General features: G+C 44.0%; 1 protein-coding gene across 3 annotated transcripts in view; it reads left to right on the top strand.

The window, feature by feature from the left end:
- Positions 1-24,947, top strand: part of LOC115207508 (forkhead box protein J3) — a 146,003-nt gene extending 121,056 nt beyond the window's left edge. For 2 of the 3 annotated variants that reach the window (XM_029774622.1, XM_029774623.1), the window contains exons 4-12: positions 5,549-5,632; positions 7,043-7,144; positions 12,317-12,445; positions 16,149-16,335; positions 18,462-18,902; positions 19,233-19,334; positions 20,013-20,207; positions 20,922-21,020; positions 21,267-24,947. In XM_029774622.1, coding sequence (XP_029630482.1) covers positions 5,549-5,632; positions 7,043-7,144; positions 12,317-12,445; positions 16,149-16,335; positions 18,462-18,902; positions 19,233-19,334; positions 20,013-20,207; positions 20,922-21,020; positions 21,267-21,379 — 1,452 coding nt within the window. In that variant the 3' untranslated portion in view covers positions 21,380-24,947. The remainder of the gene's footprint in view (positions 1-5,548; positions 5,633-7,042; positions 7,145-12,316; positions 12,446-16,148; positions 16,336-18,461; positions 18,903-19,232; positions 19,335-20,012; positions 20,208-20,921; positions 21,021-21,266) is intronic. The other variant, XR_003881020.1, reaches the window with a different exon arrangement.
- Positions 24,948-25,282: the final 335 nt, after the last annotated feature.

Here is a 25,282-nt window from a genome sequence, read left to right as displayed (position 1 = left end):
CGGTTGAAGAGCATGCATTTAGTTTTACTTGCATTTATGAGCAGTTGGAGGTCACGGAAGGAGAGTTGTATGGCATGAATCTCATCTGGAGGTTTGTGTCCAAAGGGCCAGAAGTTTACAGAATGGTGTCGTCTGCGTAGAGGTGGATCAGAGAATCACCAGCAGCAAGAACGACATCATTGTTGTATACAGAGAAAAGTGTCTGCCTGAGAATTGAACCCTGTGGCACACCCATAGACTGCCGGAGGTCCGGACAACAGGCCCTCCGATTTGACACACTGAACTCTGAGAAGTAGTTGGTGAACCAGGTGAGGCAGTCATTTGAGAAACCAAGGCTGTTGAGTCTGCCGATAAGAATGTGGTGATTGACAGAGTCGAAAGCCTTGAGCATGGCTGAGGTGCACCCTTGACCAGCTCTGAAACCATATTGCATAACGGAAAAGTTACGGTGGGGTTGGAAATGGTCAGTGATCTGTTTGTTAACTTGGTGTTTGAAGACTTTAGAAAGGCAGGGTAGGCTGGATATAGGTCTGTAACAGTTTGGGTCTAGGGTGTCTCTTCCTTTGAAGAGGGGAATGACCGCGGCAGCTTTCCAATCTTTGGTGATCTCAGACGATACAAAAGAGAGGTTGAACAGGCTAGTAATAGGTGTTGCAACAATTGCGGTGGATAATTTTAGAGAGGGTACAGATTGTCTAGCCCAGCTGATTTGTTGGGGTCCAGATTTTGCAGCTCTTTTAAAACATCAGCTATCTGGATTTGGGTGAAGGAGAACTGGGGGAGGCTTGAGTAAGTTGCTGTGGGGGATGCAGAGCTGTTGACCGGGGTAGGGGTAGCCAGGTGGAAAGCATGGCCAGCCGTAGAAAATTGCTTATTGAAATTCTCGATTATCGTAGATTTATTGGTGGTGACTGTTTCCTAGACTCAGTGCAGTGGGCAGCTGGGAGGAGGTGCTCTTATTCTCCATGGACTTGTGTCCCAGAACTTTTTGGAGTTTATGCTACAGGAAGCAAATTTCTGTTAGGAAAGCAAAGGCTCGCCTGTGTATATTGGTTCCTAACTTCCCTGAAATGTTGCATATCGCGGGGGCTATTTGATGCTAATGCAGAACGCCACAGGATGTTTTTGTGCTGGTCATGGGCAGTCCGGTCTGGAGTGAACCAAGGGTTATATCTGTACTTAGTTCTACATTTTTTGAATGGGGCATGCTTATTTAAGATGGTGAGGAAAGCACTTTTAAAGAATAACCAGGCATCCTCTACTGACGGAATGAGGTCAATATCCTTCCAGGATACCCGGGCCAGGTCGATTAGAAAGGCCTGCTCGCTGAAGTGTTTTAGGGAGCGTTTGACAGTGATGAGGGGTGGTTGTTTGACTGCGACCCATTACGGATGCAGGCAATGAGGCAGTGATCGCTGAGATCTTGGTTGAAGACAGCAAAGGTGTATTTGGAGGGCAGGTTGGTCAGGATGATATCTGTGAGGGTGCCCGTGTTTAGGGTTGTACCTGGTAAGTTCCATGATCATTTGTGAGGTTGAGGGCATCTAGCTTAGGTTGTAGGATGGCCAGGGTGTTAAGCATATCCCAGTTTAGGTCACCTAACAGCAAAAACTGTGAAAATAAATGGGGGGTGATTAATTCACATATGGTGTCCAGGGCACAGCTGGGATCTAAGGGATGTCTTAAACAAGCGGGAACAGTGAGAGACTTTTTTCTGGAAAAGTGGATTTTTAAAAGTAGAAGCTCGAACTGTTTGGGCACAGACCTGGATAATATGACAGAACTCTGCAGGCTATATCTGCAGTAGATTGCAACTCCACCCCCTTTGGCAGTTCTGTCTTGGCAGAAAATGTTGTAGTTGGATGGAAATTTCTGAATTTTTGGTGGCCTTCCTAAGCCAGGATTCAGACACGGCTAGGACATCAGGATTGGCAGAGCGTGCTAAAGCAGTAAATAAAACAAACTTAGGGAGGAGGCTTCTGATGTTAACATGCATGAGACCAAGGCTTTTACCGTTACAGAAGTCAACAAGTGATAGCGCCTGGGGAATAGGTGTAGTACTGGGGGCTACAGGGCCTGGGTTAACCTCGACATCACCAAAGGAGGAGTAGGATTAGGGTATGGCTAAAGGCTATAAGAACTGGTCGTCTAGTGCGTTCGGAACAGAGAATTAAAGGCGCAGATTTCTGGGCATGGTAGAATAAGTTCAAGGCATAATGTACAGACAAGGGTATGGTTGGATGTGAGTACAGTGGAGGTAAACCTAAGCTTTGGGTGATGAGAGAGGTTTCGTCTCTGGAGGCATCAGTTAACCTAGGTGAGGTCGCTGTGTCTGGGGTGGGACCAAAGAGCTATCTAAGGCATTTTGAGCAGGACTGGGGGACCTACTGTGAAATAAAACCAATATAAACTAGCCTAGACAGCAGTAGACAAGGCATATTGACATTAGAGAGAGGCATAAAGCAATCACAGGTGTTGATCGGGAGAGACGACAACGGGTAAATGGCGATGAATGGGCAGAGCGGGTCAGTTTGGTACATACAGGACCTGAGTTCGAGGCTGGGGCCGACAGGTAAACAAAATGACGTACTGTGGTATTGAAACGGGGCATCAGCTGTGTAGCCGAGTGATCATAGGGTCAAAAGAGCAGCAATAGGTGAGTCAGGGTGCTGTTCGGTAGTCACTACTACGCTAGGCGTGCAGGGGACACAGCATTCAGAAAAGCTTGCGGGCCGGGGCTAGTAGATGGTTTTTCGGTGACATCGTAACAGTATACCCTGTTGAGACCACATCGGGCGATCACGTCAGCAGTCCAGTCGTGATGGATCGGTGGGGCTCCGTTTCAACAATAAAGGGTCCTGGCCAATTGGCAAAGGAGGTATTGTAGCCCTAGAATTAGCTGGTATATGGGTCTTGCTTGAGGCTAGCTCAAGGCTAGCTGGTGCTTTCTTCGGGACAGAGGCGTTAGCTAACAGTAGCTACTCGTTTGCAGCTAGCTAGCTGCGATGATCCAGAGCGGCAGGAATCCGGTGATCATGGTAGAGAGAAGCAGTCCGATATGCTCTGGGTTGATATCGCACTGTGCAGACTGGCAGGTGTTGTTCGAACTAAGGCTGGCTAATGCCGGGGGGGAAAAAAGGTCAGGACCGCTAGCCGTGGCTAACAAAGACTAGTAGCTAGTTATCTGGCTAGCTCCTGATGGAAGTTCCAGTTATAAGGAATAAAAATAGCAGCTCTGTACCATATTTGTTGAGGCGGTTTGCAGGAAGTATATTTATTTCGTAGATAGAAAGAGAGATTAAGATATATTCGAAAAAGACCGGCTATTTACATGGGATAAGACAAATACAGATATACACGTCCTACTGTGCTGCCATCTCGGGAAGAAAAAAAGAAAAAAGAATTATGGCAGCCCCCCGCACCTTTCTGATTGAGGGGTTGGGTTAAATGCAGTAGACACATTTCAGTTGAGTGCATTCAGTTGTACAACTGACTAGGTATCTCCCTTTCCTTACCTTGTCACAACACAACTAATTGGCACAAACGCATTAAGAAGGAAAAATTCCACAAATTAACTTTTAACAAGGCACACTTGTTAATTGAAATGCATTCCAGGGGACTACCTCATGAAGTTGGTTGAGAGAATGCTAAGAATGTGTATAGCTGTCATCAAGGCTACTTTGAAGAATCTCAAATATAACATATGTTATGATTTCTTTTAACACCTTTTTTGGTTACTGCATGATTCTATATGTGTTATTTAATAGTTTTGATGTCTTCTATTATTCTACCGTTTAGAAAATAGTGCAAATAAAGAAAAACCCTTGAATGAGTAGGTGTCCAAACTTTTGAATGCTACTACTTATGACTGGTACACAGAACAATCACGTTTTTAACTGCACTGGCCTTTAACTGGTAGGGAACGCTAAGTGTACTGCATATTCCATGTCCTGTATCTAATCTAGACTGAGATGGGGAAACCAGAGAGCGTGATGTTGACATGCGTACTGTAGGGAGGGAAAGTCAGCTTCCTTTTTGATAGCAGGTATAGCAATTAAACAGTGCTTCTGGTGAAATCATCACACGGTCATCATGGCCTTTGTTTAGAGACTGAATAGTTGGAGCTTAGTTTCATAACAGTTGTAGCTTACAATATGGACACACACACACTTGCCTTGCCAGGCTTCGCTATGATGCAGTGTATTTATGAATAATTTAAGAACTCTTTAAATGGGTTTGTTTTTCCCCCCATCGAGTCTCATGGGGGGGTTTGTGGAGAAATGCAGAAACTCCCTTCCCAAGGGTTTGTGCTTAGATTTTTTGCTTAATTAAAAGAAATGCCACCCAGCCCGGCTCTCTACCGGGACAGTGATTTTGAGTCTACCAGGAGCTCGAATTGAATCAGTTAACCCCTAAATCAGTTAACCCCTAAATCATATATTTAGCAGTAAAACAGATGCTATGGTCATAACACGGAGCTCAGGCAGCTCACCTTCAGACGTCCTTAGACGTTTCTCTGTCTGTTACTCTCAGCCTTTTACACTGAAGACAACACCACCAAATATACCAACAATGGAATTGGGCTACAGAGCTGAGAGTATAGTGGGATTTACTTCAGACATTATTATGAGATGTCTGTCTATGGTTGGTTGCACTGTGAATTATTCTCCCTCTGAGGGAAATGCTAATCGACCCCAAGCTTTGAAAATATAAAACATATTTGCTCAACATTGTATTGTTGTTGCAGTGTTTCAAAATAAAAGCCAGGAATAAAACCCAGGATGGTGGTTTAGATGGCGGTAGTACTGTGACTGGTGTATGGTACACCTTATTGTATGGATCACGTTAGACACAGGTTGTTGAAGCCGTACCTCTCCTCTTCTGTTGTCCAGAATGACAATTTCCAAAAAATATATTGAAATAATTCTCTCTGCTTAGGAAGAATTTTAAAAGTCCTGATCTCACTTTCCCTTAACAATTGAGATCTTATCAGGATTAATATAAAATATAATCATGTGTGTTGCATGTGGCTTCGGGGTGGAACACCGTTGAAAAATAAATGAAATGGGGCTGAATGCAGAGCTAAATAATGCAGCTGGAGTGTGGAGCTGCAGCCCCAGAGCCAGCAGGTCTATTCTCTCCTTGATTAGCCAGGCTCAGACCTGGGCAGAAAGCCCACATGTTGCTCCAGCTCCCAGACCAGCTACAGTTGGCTACCTACACTACCTGAGGCTGAGGAAGTACTGCTTCAGGAGGAGCTTAGCATTTCACCAGCCACTGTCTAGAACTACCACACAACACAGCTCCCTCCAATATAAAACAAAGTCTCACACACACTTATCACACACCACTATTTACTCTTGCATTGTGATTTAATAGCATTTGTTAAAGCCCTATTGTGTCAGTCCCAAAGAAAAGCCTCCGATTCCTTTACCCTTTGTCTGGAGATATGAATCCCTCATGTCCAACGCTAACGTCCCTGTGGTATCAGGCCGGCAGGGCATTGTCTGTTCTGTGTTCTTTACTGTGGTCCCTCCTCTCTCCACAGGGCTCCTACTGGGCCATCGATACCAACCCAAAGGAGGACGCTCTGCCCACACGGCCAAAAAAGAGACCGCGGTCCGGAGAGCGGGTGAGTCCTCCAGACACGCCACATCCTCCCCTGAATCTTTGTGTTTTACACATGTAGATACCCTCTCTTAAACCATGCCATCACCGGTGATGATGAGTGGGCTCATGTGGAGAATTAGGTAACCAGATCATACACAATCTTCACATACAGCTATTTTTTTTCCCATGTTCAATCTCTCTCTGATAGACCTCTTTGTCTCTGCCTCTCTCTCCTGTATACTGTCTCACTCACACGCGTGTACACACACACACACACACACACACACACACACACACACACACACACGCACGCAGTAGGAGTTTCTCCTCCCTTTATGTAACTGCCTCTGGATGAGTCTGTCTTGTCTTGTAGCAGGCTCCTCATTAATAAACTATGCCCCAGGCTGCTGTTACTTACATACATTGCATTCTGCAGTCATTTTTTTATTATTATCTTTTTTTACAAACATCAATTAATGTGCACTGGCTGTTCTTTCTGAGCGGGAGCTTTTGTCTTTAATTATGTATGAGTCGTGTCCAGTGTAACACACAGCCTCACTGGCTTAGTAAACTGCCCAGATTGACCTGGCTCTGAGGCATCCATCCATCCATCTCTTCCTGGCTGCTGCAGGCGGCAGTCTGGCCCGATACAAGCCATACAGAGACAGACACAAAGAGCCACTCACTCAGTTAACCAGCCATGTGTATGTCTGTGGTTCTAAGATGAGGAGGGAGAGGTGCACATCCTATTCTATACAGTACCTACACCTGTGTGTTTGTGTGTAAATGACTTTAAATATAGTCATTGGTGTGTCATTCTAAAGCAAAACAAATGCGCAGAATTCACACTGTTCACCCAGCCTCAGGTTTGTCCATGTATGTTGTTAGTATGACACATGCACACCATCCTCCCTTACTACAGATGTGACTGTTGGCCTACAAGGCATTCCATTAAGTCTCAGACATTTAGAAAATGGTGACTTTGTGAAATCTCATTTATGTTTATCATGAATTAAAATTGGTATTGTTGCCAGCCAATCCTCTTACAGTAAGCAGTTTTGGCAGACAGGCGTGGTGGAGTTATCTCCCCCAGCGGAGCGCCCGCGACTCGCAGAGAGCAATGGGGGCTCTTCTCTTCATCTCCTCAGGAAATATTTCAAATGTGACCTAAATAAAGGTGTTGCTTCTTTTGTTATTTATAAATGGTCCTGGTGTATTTTACATACTAGAGATCTGCATTCCTCCCTCTTGCCTGGAAGGATAACTAGCTTCCCAACAAACACGGCAACATATGAGTGTTAAAACCTATACCTTCGTACTTATGGCTTGAGGTTATGTATTATTCTCAGAATTAGTTAAGAGTGAGTATTTTAGTGGTCCTATATTTGATAATTAGCTAAAAGTAATACTTTTGCCTCCCTCCCTCCCCCAGGCTTCTACACCGTACAGCCTGGAGTCGGAGTCTTTGGGAATGGACTGTATGATCTCTGGAAGTGCCTCTCCAACTCTGGCAATCAACACTGTGACTAACAAGGTACCTACCCAGCATGCACCTGCACACACTGCACCACCCTGACCCCTCCTTCCTCCCTCCCTCTGCCCACCCACAGCTTGTACCTCACTGAGAGTAGCACTCAACCGGGATATATACACACACACACACACACACACACACACACACACACACACACACACACACACACACACACACACACACACACACAGCTTATTCCTCACTGAGAGCAGCACTCAACCGGGATATATACACACACACACACACACACACACACTTACACACACAGCTTGTTCCTCACTGAGAGCAGCACTCAACCGGGATATATACACACACACACACACACACACACACACACACACACACACACACACACACACACAGCTTATTCCTCACTGAGAGCAGCACTCAACCGGGATATACATACACACACACACACACAGCACCACAACAACAGGGGATTACTCATTCTGTTCAATACAATATTGATGTTGAGTATGGTATTGAGTATCGTGATGATAACCCTGGTATTGGTATGGAAATCAAAATGCTGGTGTCGTGACAACACTACTCTACACACACCTGAAAGTTCATGGAAGATGCCCAGTCCTTTTCTGGTCTGTCCGTGAGATGTGGTTGGGTTGCCTAGCCTGACGACTCACACTAAGTCATCATTGAAGTCGTTTGTGGTGACGAGGGGTGTTGTATTAAACAAAGTAATCCATTTGATCGTCTCTAACAAATCAGAGTATCAAAGTCAAACCGCCGCTTTATCCTTGCATCTTCTGGACCAATCAGACGTCCCCGAATGTGTTCACATTCGGTGAGGGGTCAGGCAAGTACTCAGATCCAGATTCGTTGTGGAGAAGAAACTAACGTCCACAGGCGTGCCGTAGCGTTTGGCTGGAGGAGTCTGGGTAGCCTGGCAAGACATTACTGTGTGTGTGGATGTCTGTTGCCGTATAACCCTCACTGCAGAGAAAGAGCGGGAGAAGACACAGGGACTGCAAGCTGTTGGCGTTGAATACGCTGTTCACTCTGAAATTGAAATAGGCTTTTTAACCTTAAGCCCTCTCCTCTGGGCCCAGTGGGGGCAGCTCTCTGGAGTACTTTTAAAAAGCCTACAAGAGTCGCTCATTCATTTACTGCAGCGGGCATAAAAAAAATACTGGGTTTTATATAAACGGTGGGAGGGGGGTGCTTTGGGGTAGAGTACTTGAGGGTGGGATGTGTGAGAAGAGGAGGGTGTGTGTGGTCTTGCTCTTCTACCCTCGTGGGGACCTGAAGTCCCCACAAGGATAGTAAAACGAGGAAAATTCTCCCTCGTTGGGACATTTCCCACATCCCGACGAGAACAAAGGCTATTTTGGGGTTTAGGTTTTGGGCTTAGGGTAAATAGGATTTTGAAAGGAAATACATTGTAGGGCCTCACGAGGATCGAACCGCGTGTCTGACTGCGTGTGTGTGCAGTAAGGGGGAGTGGTGTGTGTCTTCCCTTTCGGTAGGAGGACTGTCTTTGGCGTGTGAGACGGGCTAGGTGGTGCCCCTGGAAACACACACACACACACACACTTGTCTTTCCTACTCTCATCTCAACAAATAATCACTTGTCATCGATTTGCTGGGAAAATTGAGGTTTCAAACCTCAGTTGGTCATTTAACACGGACATCCTCCATAGATAAGTTTGATTTCACGCATAAGAATAATGGAAAACAAAACCCCAAAAATTCTGAACATCCCTGCTTCAGGCAAGGATACAGCGGGGCTGTGTTTGTGTGTGATGTTATGAGTGTCTTTTGTTCTCCTGATTGTAACTGTTGCTATGATAAAGCATAGTGGAGAAGCAGCAGCAGATCTGAGCCCTACTCCTGAGAGAGCTTGTTTCTCACTGTGTTACACTGTAAACATACAACTGGCCACGCCTCTTTTGGTGCACTGTGCCAAACCACAGGAATTCCCTCTTCTCTCCCTCTTTCTCACTCTCTATTTTCCCTCTCTATCTCTCATGTTCCTGCCTTTTCTGAGAGGCCAATGGGAGGCTGTGTCAGGACTACAGCACCAGTGAGAATCCCAACACTGTCTGTTAGACGTGCCTTCAAGTCTCCCCTGCCTTTCTCTCTCTCTCTCTCTCTCTCTCTCTCTCTCTCTCTCTCTCTCTCTCTCGCTCTCTCTCTCTCTCTCTCTCTCTCTCTCTCTCTCTCTCTCTCTCCTCTCTCTCTCTCTCTCTCTCTCTCTCTCTCTCTCTCTCTCTCTCTCTCTCTCTCCTCTCTCTCTCTCTCTCTCTCTCTCTCTCTCTCTCTCTCTCTCTCTCTCTCTCTCTCTCTCTCTCTCTCTCTCTCTCTCTCTCTCTCTCTCTCTCTCTCTCTCTCTCTCTCTCTCTCTCTCTCTCTCTCTCTCTCTCTCTCTCTCTCTCTCTCTCTCTCTCTCTCTCTCTCTCTCTCTCTCTCTCTCTCTCTCACGTTTTAAAACATTTTTTCTCTGGTCTATTCTGAGGTAGCTGTTTGCAATGGTTGTGAATGAGACAGAAGTCTGGCATTAGAGCGTGATAAAGGAAGGGGGATTGTAGGAAGAAGTGTGTGTTTACTGAGGAAAAGTCTGGCCCTGTGCTTTGCTTCTCTTTCTCCCTCTTAAATCCTGTGAGCAGGGATTCTGCTGAACACTGGCAGGCATTGTTAAAGACATCTGGGTGAATCTCGCTTTGATTTCATAATCCAAGTCTCATGCTCCAGATTAGAGTCTTATGTAAAAGACACCTGGCTTTTGACTTAATTTACTGCTAAGAATAGAACACACACTAACTCCTGCTAGTTGCTAGCACCAAACACGCATCAGGATTTACTGTGGCAGGAGCTCCTGCCTGTGTGAGCATGCTTGTTTTTGTGGGACTGGATGACTTTGTGTGTGTGAGAGAGACATGATGACTGGGTTTTGGTCTGTGACTGTGTGGCGTGCTGGAGTGGGCGTCTTGACTCTGGGGTCTGTGTAAACCACAGAGCAGTGAGGTCTGGAAATCATCACACTGGATGAGGGGAGTAAAAATAGATTGGTGGTTTAAGGCTAAAACCCACTTATGACTTCATTACATGTAACATTTATATTTCTGCAGCGCGCTGTTTGATTAGCATTGTAGTGCTGATTTTGAGACGTGCCTAAGCCCTCAGTCTTAGCTGCTCATTGATTTCCTCCTTCACGCTAATGAACACTGGAGCCCAGCCCACACTGAGTGGTGGAAGGCAACAGTCGACTAATTAGCTTCTCTTTCATCCCTTCCCCCACCAAACATTCCCTACTACACTGGATCCAACACTCTCTCCTCTGACTGTTATTAAAGCACAAAATTTTTGTGTCATTTTCTGGCAGAGTGAGATCCCACAATGACTCACTACAGAGGGAGAGTGCTGTGTGTCAGGATTAGTTTGCGTATAAAAAATAACATGACGGATTTCAGTTTTGCTTATCTTTTTCAACATTAAATGCATTATGAAATAATGACATTATTTTAGTGGAAATTCCAAAGGGAACATTGAATTGCCAAAACATTGAAAACACTCTCTCTGTCAGTTCCACATTGGGTAGACATCAATAGAAAGAGGACATTACTATGAAATAATATTTCAGTTGTGTGTATTACTTGGTTTTTATTTGATGATGTTATTATTTTTCATTCTTTAAAGCCATCTCATCTCTTCTCAGGCAGGCAGCCAGCCAGCCAGCCAAACAAACATCTAACGTTCTCTGTGCTCCCCATACTGTACTGTCTTTGAGTCATCCTATTTAGCTAGGCTAGCTTGCTAGCTAGTAGCTGCTTAAGTATGCTGCATAGTTGTCGAAACGTGGTAATTAGCTACTATGGAATTCAAGTAATTGAACTGACGTTTGTCAATTAGTTGTTTAATACCCCCCCACCCCCACCCCACCAAAAAAACTTGCTCAGCACTAGTCAGTGGCTGTACTCAGACTGCCTATATAACAGTAACATGGGACAGCAGCCAGATCTGGGTTCAAATGGTATGTTTTCTTTCAAACACTGAGCGGATGATTAAGCCTGCCTGGTTTGACAGATTTGCCGGGTTTTCACTTTTGTGATTATTCCGTTGGTTCCATTGTGCCAGGCAAGCTTAATCAAGTACTATTTGAGCTCAGATCTGGAGGTCAGTCAGGCCTAGACTTCTCTCTGGCCTCAGAAAGCAGAGCGGCCTTCATGTCCTGCTGCTGCTGTGTGTTAGACTGAGAGAGAGGGTGCAGGCAGGGCCACAGCCACTCAGCCTGATGAGCAGAGAGCCCTGGCCGGACACTGGGCAAGACTGAGCACACATCACCAGCACCATCCAGGCTGTTAGTGCTGCTGCCAATCCCTGCCCTGTCACACACACCAGCCAGTAGCATCGCCTGCATAGCTGCCATTCCACACATCCTTTCAGTTTCGCGCAATGGAAAAAAATGAATGTCTATTCTCTCTGGATCTCATTATATTCATCGCCAGATTGTTTCTACCACCAGTGCTACTTAATAGCAGTGTGTTGTGTGACACCACAATACTCCATTTTTTTCTTTAGCAAAGCCTTTTCAGATGATAATAATGAAGATGGTCGTGTTGCAGTGCTCTGGTTGCTTGCGTTGCTGTATTGAAAGGTCAGGGTCTCGGTTGAATTGAAGACCTTTGTTGTCCCAAACAGATTTGCGCTCTGTGAGCAGATGGGTCTGACACGGCCAGTAGTGTGACCTTTAGTAAAAAAAAAAAAAAAGGGACGCCCTCCCTTACCTACCCAGAGAGAAGAGCCTTTACCTGGACACTTATTCAGAAGGAGCCCATGTGGCTCGGGTAGCTGTGGAGCTTCAGAGAGAAGAGCCTTTACCTGGACACTTATTCAGAAGGAGCCCATGTGGCTCGGGTAGCTGTGGAGCTTCAGAAATTATGTTTCTGGCCAGCCACTCTCTCAGTCCAAAAACAGCACTCTGATAACATCTTGTACACACATGCTTTGCATTCACACACAGGTATGGAATTCCCAGACACACAAACCACATTCAAAACCCATCCCCACCCATTATTTGGGCAAATGGTGACTCACCATCACAATGATAATGTTTGTATATGGCATGCAGTTATTCGTCAAACCCTATTGGTGTATTTCTAGGTTGTGTGATGTGCGGTATACAAGAAAAGCTAACACAGCCTCTTCTTATTTCAGGTGGCGTTATACAACCCAGACCAGGATGGGAGTGACAGTCCAAGAAGCAGCCTTAACAACAGCCTGTCTGACCAGAGTCTGGCCTCCGTCAATTTAAACAGTGTGGGCAGCGTGCACAGCTACACACCAGTAAGAACTCACACTGCAGCCTCCACTAACCACAGTGTTACAGCTATACACACTGCTAACACCAAGCAACACAAACAACTACAGGATCCCAGTTAGAAAACATTTACAACCGCGATTCTCAGCTGGTGGGTTGCGGGAGGTCTTGAATGGGATGCGATTGTCTGAGTAAAAAAAATATAGAATTTATTTTTATTAAACATACTCCATTCTGAACTTAAACGACTAAAACCAGGTATAACGTGTGTAGAAATGATAATGAACCTATATTTTAAAATGTAACCTTCTGAAGTAAAATAGTTCAATCATATTATTTTCAATATAGATTTATTAGCAGCACTATTTAGCAGATTTGGTTGATTTTATTGTCTCAAACCAGTAAGCTTGAAAGCTCAGACACACTGGTAGGATTGTCAAACGTTTGCCTGTGTTCACACAGCAAAGTTAAAATACTCCAAATCATAAGGTATCAATAGTGTTGTTTGGCAATGCATTTCCACGCATATTGCTTATGGTCTAGATTTCAAGCTATCTGTGCTAATGTTGCTATGTTGTTAAAAAAAAAACGTGTTGATACTTGTCTGATGGCTACAGCTGGATAACTACCTAGCAAGATGACGAAGAAACTATTCACTCTCCATTATCTAATACTGTCAGTGCCAGGCCATAGGCTAATGTTTTGCTAGATATCTCAAGTTGGCATATTCGCTAACTAGCACAACATAGCTACCTAGCTAAGGACACTGCACTAACTCGGCAGCTAACACAGGCAGCTGTTTCATGGAAATTAGCTAATCCATTGTGATTCAATTATGTCAATACTAGCTGCAGTGGTTAGATAGTATGTAGTGTTGTGTGCATTGTCTGTGCACTTAGCTTGCTACCATCCCATAGCCTACATTACATATGAAGTGTGACTGGTTGATCCGTGGATGTACAGAGAAAATGCCCTCTTCTTTTTTCCTTTTTTTCTTTGCTCCCAGAATCTCACTGCCGATAGGTACTTGCTAGAACAAAGGTACCTGCTGCGTGCTGATCCGGTAGTGATGAACCTGCTGATTATACTTGTAGAATCGCAATCCTTGTCAATGGCCAACAACTTGACTTTGAGCCAATCAGAGATCACGAACCCCCATGTGGGGGGGGGGCAGCAGGTACCACTTTTGTTCTAGCAAGTACCGATCGGCAGTCTATTGGCAGTGAGATTCTGTGTATTTCATGCTTAACATTCTTCATCAAGAATATGGGTGAAATATTATTAAGAAGGTGGGGCTGTTGTTCCATTGTCATTTAATTAGTACATTTACTAGCAATATAGATTTTTAAAACGTTTTCCAGATTGCATTTTGGCAACAAAATTCGCAATGCGAATATTGGAGTGAGACAGACAACCTGGTTCAATTTCGATCCTAAGGCAAAACCAGTTGAAAACCACCGATTTTAGAACATGCATGTCAATCTCTAACCACAGTGCCCCAGCTATACATCAGCTAAAACCAAACAAGCACCACAATAACTGTCACTCTATCACAGTTAGACATACAGGAATGTAGGCAGTGCATGCCAATCTCTTATCACAGTAGATAGCTGTAACCCTGGAACTTAAACACAGTGTATCAGACCAGTTAGTTACTGTATATCTCATATGATCCGAGAGACCCAGGAGTTTCCCTTCAGAAGAGCTATAGACAGTGAGAGACTAAAGAGGTCGTGGGGTTGGTGCTCTAGCGCAGAATATCAGCGGGGGTCGAGGGAAAGTGAGAGCTGTACACGCTCTTGGAGAGCAGACAAAGAGAGCTGTTGCCTGTGATGTCTTCCCACCAGAGATGCCCCCTTCTTTGGTGGGGTCCTCCTGCTTCCCAGGGTGCTATTGCTCCAGGCTCTCTGCATCGATCCGTTCAGACTGATGGATGTTCCTCCAGTGCTGCTGCTGAGAGCAGACTGTTTCTTACTGCCTCACTTCAGCCAGGCAGACTGACTGGATTCTATAGCAAGGCAATCTATACTGTAGCCCACCAGTATGTCTGCAAAGCCCTTTGTTGTGTTAAAGAATGTGTACTCTAACAGCAAGACTACTTTAAGTGATAGCTCCATTATTAGTGTCCTTCACATGTTAAACCTGGTATGGCTTGAAAGCTACCTCTGTGATGCTGCAATAAAGGATATATACTGTTCTTAAACATCTAGTCTACTTCATGTAAATGAAGGTACATCCTCAGTTATAGAATAGTGATTGCTCCATATTAGTGTTTTTCTCATCATTAACCTTATTAGACCGTATTGTTAGAGGGCAACATTGCCTGCACTCTTATACACCATTGAATAAAATTGGCCCTCACACTACTACATGGGTAAAATGATTGCTTATTTGTCCAAGGCTTTAGTGTTTTTGTTTTAAATACATTTTGCAGGCCATCTATTGTATTGGCTTTGTGTTGATTTTGGTTTCTCTTTTAATACTTTCTGAGAAGGATGCAAGCAGCGATCAAGACAGTCAAAGGCATGTAGTTGATGTTTAGTTTGAGGAGTGACCACTTTACACACCGGATATTTAGCTTCTTATACATGTTCATTATGGGTTCTTGGCAGTTTAATTAGGTTAGTGGACAGGATTAAAATATAAGCCTTGATCTGTTGCACAAAAAATGAACTGAACAAAAATATAAACGCATTATGCAACAATTTCAGTTACAGTTCAGAGTTACAGTTCATATAAAGAAATCAGTCAAATTACTGGGAAGGGGCGCAGCCATGGGTGGGCCTGGGAGGGCAAAAGGGCTTTATTACAGACAGAAATACTCCTCAGTTTCATCAGCTGTCCAGGTGGCTGGTCTCAGACGATCCTGCAGGTGAAGAAGCCGGAAGTGGAGATCCTGGGCTGGCGTAGTTACACATGGTCTGCGGTTGTGAGGCCGGTTGTACATACTGCCAAATGTTCTAAAACTACATTGGAGGTGGCTTATGGTAGAGAAATGAACATTTAATTCTCTGGCAACAGCTCTGGTGGACATTCCTGCAGTCAGCATCCCAATTGCACACTGCTTCAAAACTTGAGACGTCTGTGGCATTGTGTTGTGACAAAACTGCACATTTTAGTGACCTTTTATTGTCCCCAGCACAAAGTGCACCTGTGTAATGATGATGCTGTTTAATCAGCTTCTTGATATGCCACACCTGTCAGGTGGATGGATTAGCAAAGGAGAAATGTTCACTAACAGGAATATTAACAAATTTGTGCACAAACTTTGAGAGAAATTAGCTTTTTGTACAGATGGAACATTTCTGCAATCTTTTATTTTAGCTGTTGAAACATTGGACCAAACCTTTACATGTTTATTTTTGTTCAGTGTAGAAAAATGTTTTGCATGAAATGTTTGTGGCTCTCTTGTTCTCCAGCAGATCCATGTGCAGATATCCATTGATGTCTCTGAGACGTATGTTTCCCAGTCAAGCGTCAGTGTTGGATGGTGTAGTCGGTGCTCTTCACCAGTTAAAGTGAAAGTTGTAGTCTGTGTTTGACTGTGGTAATAGGTTGTGTTGTAGTTAGTATGTTAGACGGAGGTGGGTACCGCTAGGTTGTACTGCATGACAGAACACAGCCGTCAGTGTTAGGTGTTGAGTAGATGTAATTCACTGCTCCAAAATCTCTAATTATCTCTCCTCTATTTCTACTCCTCTCCTTCTCTCTCTCCTCCTCCATCCCCAGGTGACTAACCACCCAGAGCCGGTGTCTCAGTCGATGAGCCTCCAGCAGCCCCTCCAGCAGCCCCTCCAGCCCCAGTACAACATGCCAGAGAGGGACAAGCAGCTCCTCTTCTCCGACTTTGAAGATCTCAGTGCCTCCTTCCGCAGCCTTTACAAGTCTGTCTTTGGGCAGTCCTTCAGCCAACAGGGTGAGTGCTCATCAAAAGGGCAGGATGATGCATACCGGGTAGTAGGGCTGGGCGATATGGCCAAAATCTCATATCCTGATATAGGTCATTTCATATCCTGATAATGATACAAATCACAATATAGCACCTGTTTTTTTTTATATAGTTTATATAAAATGACCACATGTAAAGGCCTATTTCTTATTACATTTTGAATTAAACTCAACAAATCAAAGGTACTTACTCATATTTTGTTATTTCTACTTTTTCTACTTTACAATAGATGTACTATTGTAAAGTGGTTGTTCCACTGGATATCATAAGGTGAATGCACCAATTTGTAAGTCGCTCTGGATAAGAGCGTCTGCTAAATGACGTAAATGCAAATGTTTATTTAGAAACTTTGTGCAAATTTTCAATTGTGGAATTGACGCTTTGTCGAAAGAGTGGAATTGACGCTTTGTCGAAGGAGAGTGGAATTGACGCTTTGTCGAAGGAGAGTGGAATTGACGCTTTGTCGAAGGAGAGTGGAATTGACGCTTTGTCGAAGGAGAGTGGAATTGACGCTTTGTCGAAGGAGAGTGGAATTGACGCTTTGTCGAAGGAGAGTGGAATTGACCCTTTGTCGAAGGAGAGTGGAATTGGTGCGAATTAGGTTTAGTGATTTCAATGAGTTATCTAATAGACAGTAACTGTAGTGCAAATGTATGGGTGTTTTCATGGTCTACTGTGTGCTAAAGCCACGTGCAAAAGCCTCTGGCCTCATTCCCAATGCTAAACATAAAAGAGAGTCGGCAAGTTCATAGCAGAATAATGCAGTGGACTTTATTCATTATATGGGATGAAACATGTTAATCCTTACTCTGCCTGTAATCTAGTATATCTTTAGGATGATATATATGCATACATGCATACATGCATACATACATACATACATACATACATACATACATACATACATACATACATACACACTTCGTATGATTGCAGCATCAAACCCGCTTTTGCCATAATGATGAAGTTCATAATGATAAAGGCCTATTGCACAGAGTCAGATCAAGTGTGGCTCTCCAAAACATGGCAGCCCTTTAGAACAGAATGCTTTTTGTTTGTCATCTGATTGACTGATGAACAAAAAGCACTTGACAAGTGGGTTATGGGCAAAAGCAGACAATACTTTTCCTTGTATAACCTACTTTCACAAATCTAATGCATTTCATGCTAATGTTTTCAGTGTTCCTCTCCTTTAATCTATCATCTAAGTTTCATTAGTTTAAAGTTGTTCCCTTTTTATGTGCATAAAAGTGAAATCTCTTAGTCAGACAAGCCCTTGCAATTAAAAAGTGTAAATAAGCGAGCGAGAGGATTTCACACAATGGTGCTGTAGACAGTGAGCTAATTCACCGGCTTTGATAATAGGTAATGAGCTCGCGTTATTATTCTGGGGCTGCGCGCTAATTGCTTTCTGTATTTCCCTGGTTGGACAATGGGCTTTCTGTGCCGATAAGAGATCCACCTTTGTCACCGCTGCATTAAGTGTTCTGGGGCAGTGGCGAGGGGCTGGAGTCAACTCTAAAAGCACTCCAGTGAAGTAGGTTTACTGTGGCAAAGCTGGTAGCCTAGCGGTTAGCCTAGTGGTTAAGAGCGTTGGGCCAGTAATCGAAGTGTAGCTGGTTCAATACCCCAAGCCGACTGGGTAAAAAATATGCCAATGTGCCTTTGAGCAAGGCACTTTAACTGTAATTGCTGCCGTAAGTCGTGCCGATAAGAGATCCACCTCTTCAGGAAGTGTTCTGAGGCAGTGGCGAAGGCAACTCTAAATGACTAACATGTAAATGGACAGGCCTCTTAAGAACCGCTCCCCTAAACGATTGCTGTTGGGTGTGCAGATGTTCGTGCTCCAGTTTAGAAAACAGTGCTGCTGCACAATGGCAAATGTGAAAAGAAACACAGGGTGCAGAAGAAAGGCTCAGACTCTCTAGTGCTGCTGAGACATTCCTTTAGCTCGTTCAAAATGGCAGCTGTTTAGTCTCATTGTAACATCAGTTTATTTTACATTGCATGTTTATATCAAATAGTGATTCAATTCTCTAAGCAGAGAGCAATAATAATGACTGTGTTTTGTGTGTGTGTATATGGACTTCCAGGTTTGATGGGCATGCCAACAGAATCGTCCCAACAGACCCACACCTCCTGCTCCTATCAGCACTCCCCCAGTGGCACCATCAGCACCCAGAACAGCCTGGCAAACAACCACTCCAGTAGCGGTGGCCAGGTGCCTCTGTCCCACCCTCCCCAGCTCCCCGTCCAGAACGCCCACCCGGGCCATGGCTCGCCCCACACACAGCACATCTCCCAGCACGGCCCACACAACCAACACGCCCAACACACCCAGCACCAACACCCACAGCACCCCCATCACCCTGCACACTCCCAGCATGGTCCGCACCAATCGCAGCACACCCAGCAGCAGCACACCCAGCACCCCTCCCAACACGCACAGCACTCCCAGCACCCCTCCCAGCAGCAGCATCAGACTCTGGCTCACCAGCCCCATCCTGCCCAGCAACAGATGGCCTGCAACACGGGTAAGACCTGCCGCTCTCTTCTCACACACATTCAGATACACTCAGGGATAACCCTCCTAGACACAGCTGGACATTTGTTCTGTATAAGTACCAAGACCTGCTTTGGGACAACAGACAGTAAATCACCATCTGATTTATGCTGTTTGCTGTAATGAGAACAAAGCAAATGCTGCATCCATACAGCAGACAGTACCTCTGGAGCACAGCAACCTTTTCAGAGGGAACTGGCTCCTACCAGTGGCCAAAGTAGAGTACTGTTGCAGGAAATGTAGAGACTTATGGACTCCTCCAGCCTCTAAAAACCAGTCTGTGCTCCGTCTGTGTTTACAGGTCTGCCCTCTGACTGGTATCCAAATCTGGACGCACTGAAAGAGAGCTGCCGTATTGCCAGCAGTTATAACTGGGCTGATGTCGACCTCTCACCTTTTCAAGGTGTGGCCATGAAGGATTATGTAAATGCCGTTGCATTGACACATCCAATTTCAGCCTCAAATAGGATAACTATACAGGCTGCTTATTTTTCAATGTGTTAGGCCTGCGTTTAATATCGTTTTCTTACTGTCTACCTGTATTCTTTTCACTGACATTTTAAAAGCTGTTTATTGTGTTTACAAGAGTCATTTTATCCTAATTATTTCATGGCTGATTGCCCATGATGAGCACCATTAGACACATTGGAGTTCTCTATTTTTGTTGGTGTGCTGACGTGTTGCCAATCAACAGTTGAATTTGAAGGAGCTCTGCAATTAAAGAACACTGCCTTCAAGTTTAATTACCAAACAGTGTAGCTCAGCAGGTCACAGAGTTGATCCAATTACACTATACAATTGCAAGGTAGGCGGTTTTAATTATCACCGATAAAGTTTACTTATGTAATTAAAGCATTTAAAAAATTTTAACATAGATAAACGTATCTACACCCACTTTTCACATTTATGGTGTGTGGATGATTTGACCGGAGATTTTTATGACTAACTTGTCGTTGAGACATTTCTCTGCAGTGTCTAGCAGCTAGTACTACTGAAAGGTTTGGACTGGTGAGCCGCTGAGGCGGCTGTACATTGCTGTTGTTTTCCTTGGCTGATGATATGTATGTTTGACCCTGTGCAGGACTGAAGGAGAGCATGAGACTAGCAGAGCAGAACAACTGGGCCCTGGAGCCCACACAGATTGCAGATCTCTGCTCATCTATCAACCAGTTCTTCGCCCGCACCGGCGTCATTCAGCCACAGGGGGCAGTGCAGCCCGTACCCGTATGCCATGGCTCCATGCACCCCAACAAGCCCAGCCAGCACATGGCCACAGGTGGGTGACTCCTCACCTCTAACCTGCATCCCAACTAACATTATTATTGCATTTAAAACTACAGATCACTGGATATTGGTGGCATTTTCCTTTATGTAAATGTACACTGAGTGTACAAAACATTAGGAACACCTTCCTAATATTGAGTTGCACTCCCTTTTGCCCTCAGAACAGCCTCAATTTGCAATTTGTTGGGGCATGGACTACAAGGTGTTGAATGCGTTCCACAGGGATGCTGGCCCATGTTGACTCCAATGCCTCCCACAGCTGTGTGAAGTTGGCTGAATGTCCTTTGGGTGGTGGAACATTGTTGATACACAGGAAACTGTTGAGTGAAAAATCCAGAAGATTTACAGTTCTTGACACAAACTGGACCTACTACCATACCCCGTTCAAAGGCACTTAAATATTTTGTCTTGCCCGTTCACCCTCTGAATGACACGCATACACATGTCTCAAGGTCTAAACATCATTCTTTAACCTGTCTCCTCCCCTTCATCTACACTGATTGAAGTCGATTTAACAGGTGACATCAATAAGGGACAGCTTTCCCCTGGATTCACCTGGTCAGTCTGTCGTGGAATGAGCAGGTGTTCTTAATGTTTTGTCCACTCAGTGTATATTGCAACAATGCTGCGGACCAGGTGGCTTGTTTTAGCTAGGGCATATATTATTTTGGGATTGCGATATTTGAGTTTGTCTTTCTCTCCACAGGAAATCTCTACATGGACTCAAGACAGAGCATGTCTATGATGGGCCCCCCAGGATACCCCCACATGCCCCCAATGAGCAGCGCAGGTCCCACAATGACAGGTACAGAACAGTGGCAGCCCCTATACAATACAAGTACTCACTAAACTAGGTCTCAGTCAAGGGGATGGTCTCTACGGTACAGTCCGAGTATTCATCAAACCTATCCTTCCACATTCTACAAGTACAACAACACCTCGACAAGTCCTTTTCCCATTCAACTACACATTTAACCAATGAAGCTTGCACAGTGCATGTGTTTCTTTGTGTGTATGTACTATGCCCAACTCCCCTGCTCTCTTCTCTTAGGACACCATGCGCAGATGAACCAGCAGCACATGATCTCTCCCAGAAACTTCCAGATGCACCGCATGCCAGCTGATGACATCCAGGATGACTTTGACTGGGACTCCATTGTCTAATGTTAGATGTTCTGCCCCTAACGAGGAACGGTCTGGTGGTGCAGAGCAGGTGGAAGTAGGAGGAAGAAGCCAGGCCGAGCTGTACGCTCTAGCGAGGAGACTGACTGTTGCTGGTGGGATACAGAACAGAAGAGCAGGTGTCGTTTTGGGAGGATAGAGGGAGAGACTTCAGAGTGCTGCCATTTTTACAAACAAAATAAAACATACAAAATAAATGTTACTTTGAAGACAATCATATTTACTAGGACATGTTTAAGTGGTGGCTTATGTGCTTGTCTTGATCAGGCAAGTAGCACACGTTCATGTCGAAACAAATCCTCCAGCCCTCTCCCATCCCCCTCCCATCCCCCTCCCAGCCAGCAGGTTTCCAAAGTTCCCCCAGCTCCCTCCGTAACTGTTGTGTGATTTGAGCGACTTGTTCCGCTTGTTATCCTTCTCGTGTTGACTTTAGGCCTCAGCTGCCTCTTGGATGAGTTTGTCTCTTTATTCGTTTTTATTATTTTATGGAAAAAGCAGGCCGCCTGTGGTGCTTGTTGGTCAGACGATGGGTCCCCTATAGTGGGTTTATTGGTAGGAAGGTTAGGATCCCCTATAGTGGGTTTATTGGTAGGAAGGTTAGGGTCCCCTATAGTGGGTTTATTGGTAGGAAGGTTAGGATCCCCTATAGTGGGTTTATTGGTAGGAAGGTTAGGATCCCCTATAGTGGGTTTATTGGTAGGAAGGTTAGGATCCCCTATAGTGGGTTTATTGGTAGGAAGGTTAGGATCCCCTATAGTGGGTTTATTGGTAGGAATGTTAGGATCCCCTATAGTGGGTTTATTGGTAGGAAGGTTAGGATCCCCTATAGGGGGTTTATTGGTAGGAAGGTTTACAATAACTGAGGTTATGTTTTGAACAGGGTGTTTTGCATTGAACTAGGCTTCACATGAAGAACACATCTGGCCCATTAAAAAAAAAAGCTAATTATGTACATTCAGAAACATTACCGGCAGTATTTGTTGTGGTTTTGTGTCTATTCTGTCAACATTGTCATACCTTTATCTCCAATACTCCAACAAGACTGAAACTGGTAGATGAATTCCAGACCTCATCACCTTTCCCCCCCCTCCTTTGTCTGGCTTTTTTTTCCTTTGGCAAAATAATAATTAGACTGAAAGTAGTCTCATTCTCAATCACTACATCCTTCCACTGGTCCCGCAATCAATGAGATTGATTATAATTTCCCCGTACTAGTGTATTAAGGGAATAGTTTGTAGTTAATACACAAAATGAATGAGTACAAGTATACGCCTGTAGGTGTCTATTCATCTATTAAACTCAGTGTACATGCAGCACAACGAACTGTAGGATATTTTCCTATTATCTTCTGATGCAGGAAATGTACTGATTTAACTCAATTACTACAAGCAATAGGAATGTTCTTCATTCAGATGCTATACGTCCGAAGTCATCAGAATTGATCTCCCAAATATCTTCTTGGTTGTGACCGTCAGACTTACACGGCAAGGCAGAAAATATGCTGAAATACGATATAAAAAGGGAACGAGGTGTGTTTGCCCTAAAATTACAATCATCTGCATATGCTATCAACGAGCACAAAACAGATGCAGAAAAAAGAGAAGAAAGCAAGGGTTCAAAGCAGATGTGCATTTTGCAGGCAGGATTTCTTATGTTGAGAAATGAGCTCTATCTGATCAACAGGCAGGTGGAGATGGAGGATGGGAGACTAGAGGTGCTGGAAACACTCCTGTCCTCTCTGTCCCTCTTTGGCGCGTTAATCAGTCTGGCCCTGAACCCTCATGGTGCTGCGTTGAACCTATATGGGAGCTTTGTTTAGGTAGAGCACAGTTCATCTTCCCTTTTTAATTTGTTCCTCCACTATTGGCCCCTTAGATAAACTAAATCTCTGGCTGGATTTTGTTTTACTCCATTTCTGAAAATGTTTAGTTTTTTTAAAAGAACAAAAATCATGACATTGTTTTGTAATATCACATGAACACCGCTGGGCCCAGACACCAATATGTCTCTTGTGACAGTGTACATGTGTAGATACTGAACCGCCATTGTCCTTTTGAAACAGGAAGCAGAAGACAAGAAGGGAAGCTTGGCTGGAACTAGTGCTAGCTCTTCTCACAGCTAGTTATACTGCCAGGCATATCTGCAAGGTTTCACAGATCTTTTAGCAGCCAGTTCTTTAATACTGCCCATTGTTATGATCTTAAATGGTTTTTTCTTTCTTTTCCTCCATCTTTTTCCTTTTCTTACTTCTGCTACTTTTACCTGTACCGGATTTTCGGTTAGATTCCCAAATGTTCATTGTATTTGAAAGCATTGTGTGTGGCTGATTGTCTTACCTGTGGATACCCATTGAGTGTTTAGGCTTTGTTTAATGGCCAAAATCAGTCAGTTAGTCAGTCAGCCATTTAAAGCACAGTCTGATTGCTCATTCAGTTAAAAAGCCAAGATCACTTAAGATAGTCAACCATTGAGCCCTTCATTAGTGAAGGAGGACTACTTTATGGAGAAGAGATCAGTGTAGCGATTTTGAATTGACCATTTGATTGCTAGTTGAAGTCAGCGTGGGTGCTGCAGCCTCTGGGACTGACCTTAGGAATGGGTGTTTAGAGGGACACGGTGAGAATGTGGATATAAAAGTGATAGGGAAGTCTTGGCAGCCCATGGTTTTGTATGTTGCATTTCATCACTGGTAATGATGAAGGCACTAATGAAAAACTCCCGGACAGCCGTAGGGTATGTAGTAAATCCACCCCCACAGCTCAGAGGAGATGGGCTGGAAAGAGCTCATGGATGTGATCAGAGGTAAAGAGGAAGGGAAAGACAATGACTGGATCACCCTCTTAACTGTGTGTGTGCTTGTGTGTCTGTGTGCGAGTGAGTACATTTTGTTTAAAAAGACAATACATTTTTTAAAATACTGCTGGAGATGTACCTGCCAGAGAGATTACGATGATATGAAAAAAGAAAATAAGCCTTGTTCGCTTGTTACATTACGGAGAAAACTGCCAAGAAGTACTGCTGATTGAGGCCTATTTTATTCAGTGCTGGTGTGTTGTTGTGCTTCTTGTAAATAAATGTCTTTTCAATCATCCCTTTTTCCTCTGGGGGCGGGGCATCAAGGCAAGGGGTTGGTCTTACTCATGAAAGAGGGAAAAGAATAGAGTATTTTGTTATTGTCCAATCAGAGGGTGAGACCGTATGTGTATATATCTATATTGTATATATGTGATGAAAATGTGTTGGCTTTTTGTGACACTACCTTTTACCTGTACTATGGTTCTACATTCAGTGTTTCAATGTTGATAATATATATTTTATGTTTTTTTGATTTTGTCTTTGTCATTTCTTGTATTTGTTTTCTTTTTCTCCTTTTTGTCCTCTTGGTTATTGCACGGTTTATTACTTTTGCTGTCCAATGAGGTGATACAGCTACTCTTTGTATTGGTTTAGTGCTGTAAAATAACTTGTTATTAGAGTTGTCGATACCACCCCCATCCCCAATATGCATGAATGGCACTTAAACAAATAAAATGTTCACTTCACTGTGGAATGGTTGTGCGTTTATCATATTTTTTTATGTATTTGAATTAGTTACATGAAGAAACTTGTGAATGATTTCATATTTTGAACATAAGATGTAGCTGTTACTCGCATCACCGTTACAGAACATGAGTTTTGCAGTATGTTTAGACCATAGTAGTTGTGGGTAGGGGAATTTCTATATACACTGTTAAAATTGCAGCAATTATGACAAATCAGAGCCAAACTGAAAGGTTAGTGTTGAATATAACTGGTAGTAAAGCCCACCTGGCAGTAGTGCAGCTCCTTGCTCACAACCTCAAACATTTACCTAAAATAGTTTTTGGTAAATATTTGTGTTTTCAC

Source organism: Salmo trutta, chromosome 14 (assembly GCF_901001165.1).
Source record: "Salmo trutta chromosome 14, fSalTru1.1, whole genome shotgun sequence".
Taxonomy (NCBI): domain Eukaryota; kingdom Metazoa; phylum Chordata; class Actinopteri; order Salmoniformes; family Salmonidae; genus Salmo; species Salmo trutta.
The sequence above is the reverse complement of the archived record's forward strand: the minus strand, read 5'-3'. Positions and strand labels throughout refer to the sequence as shown.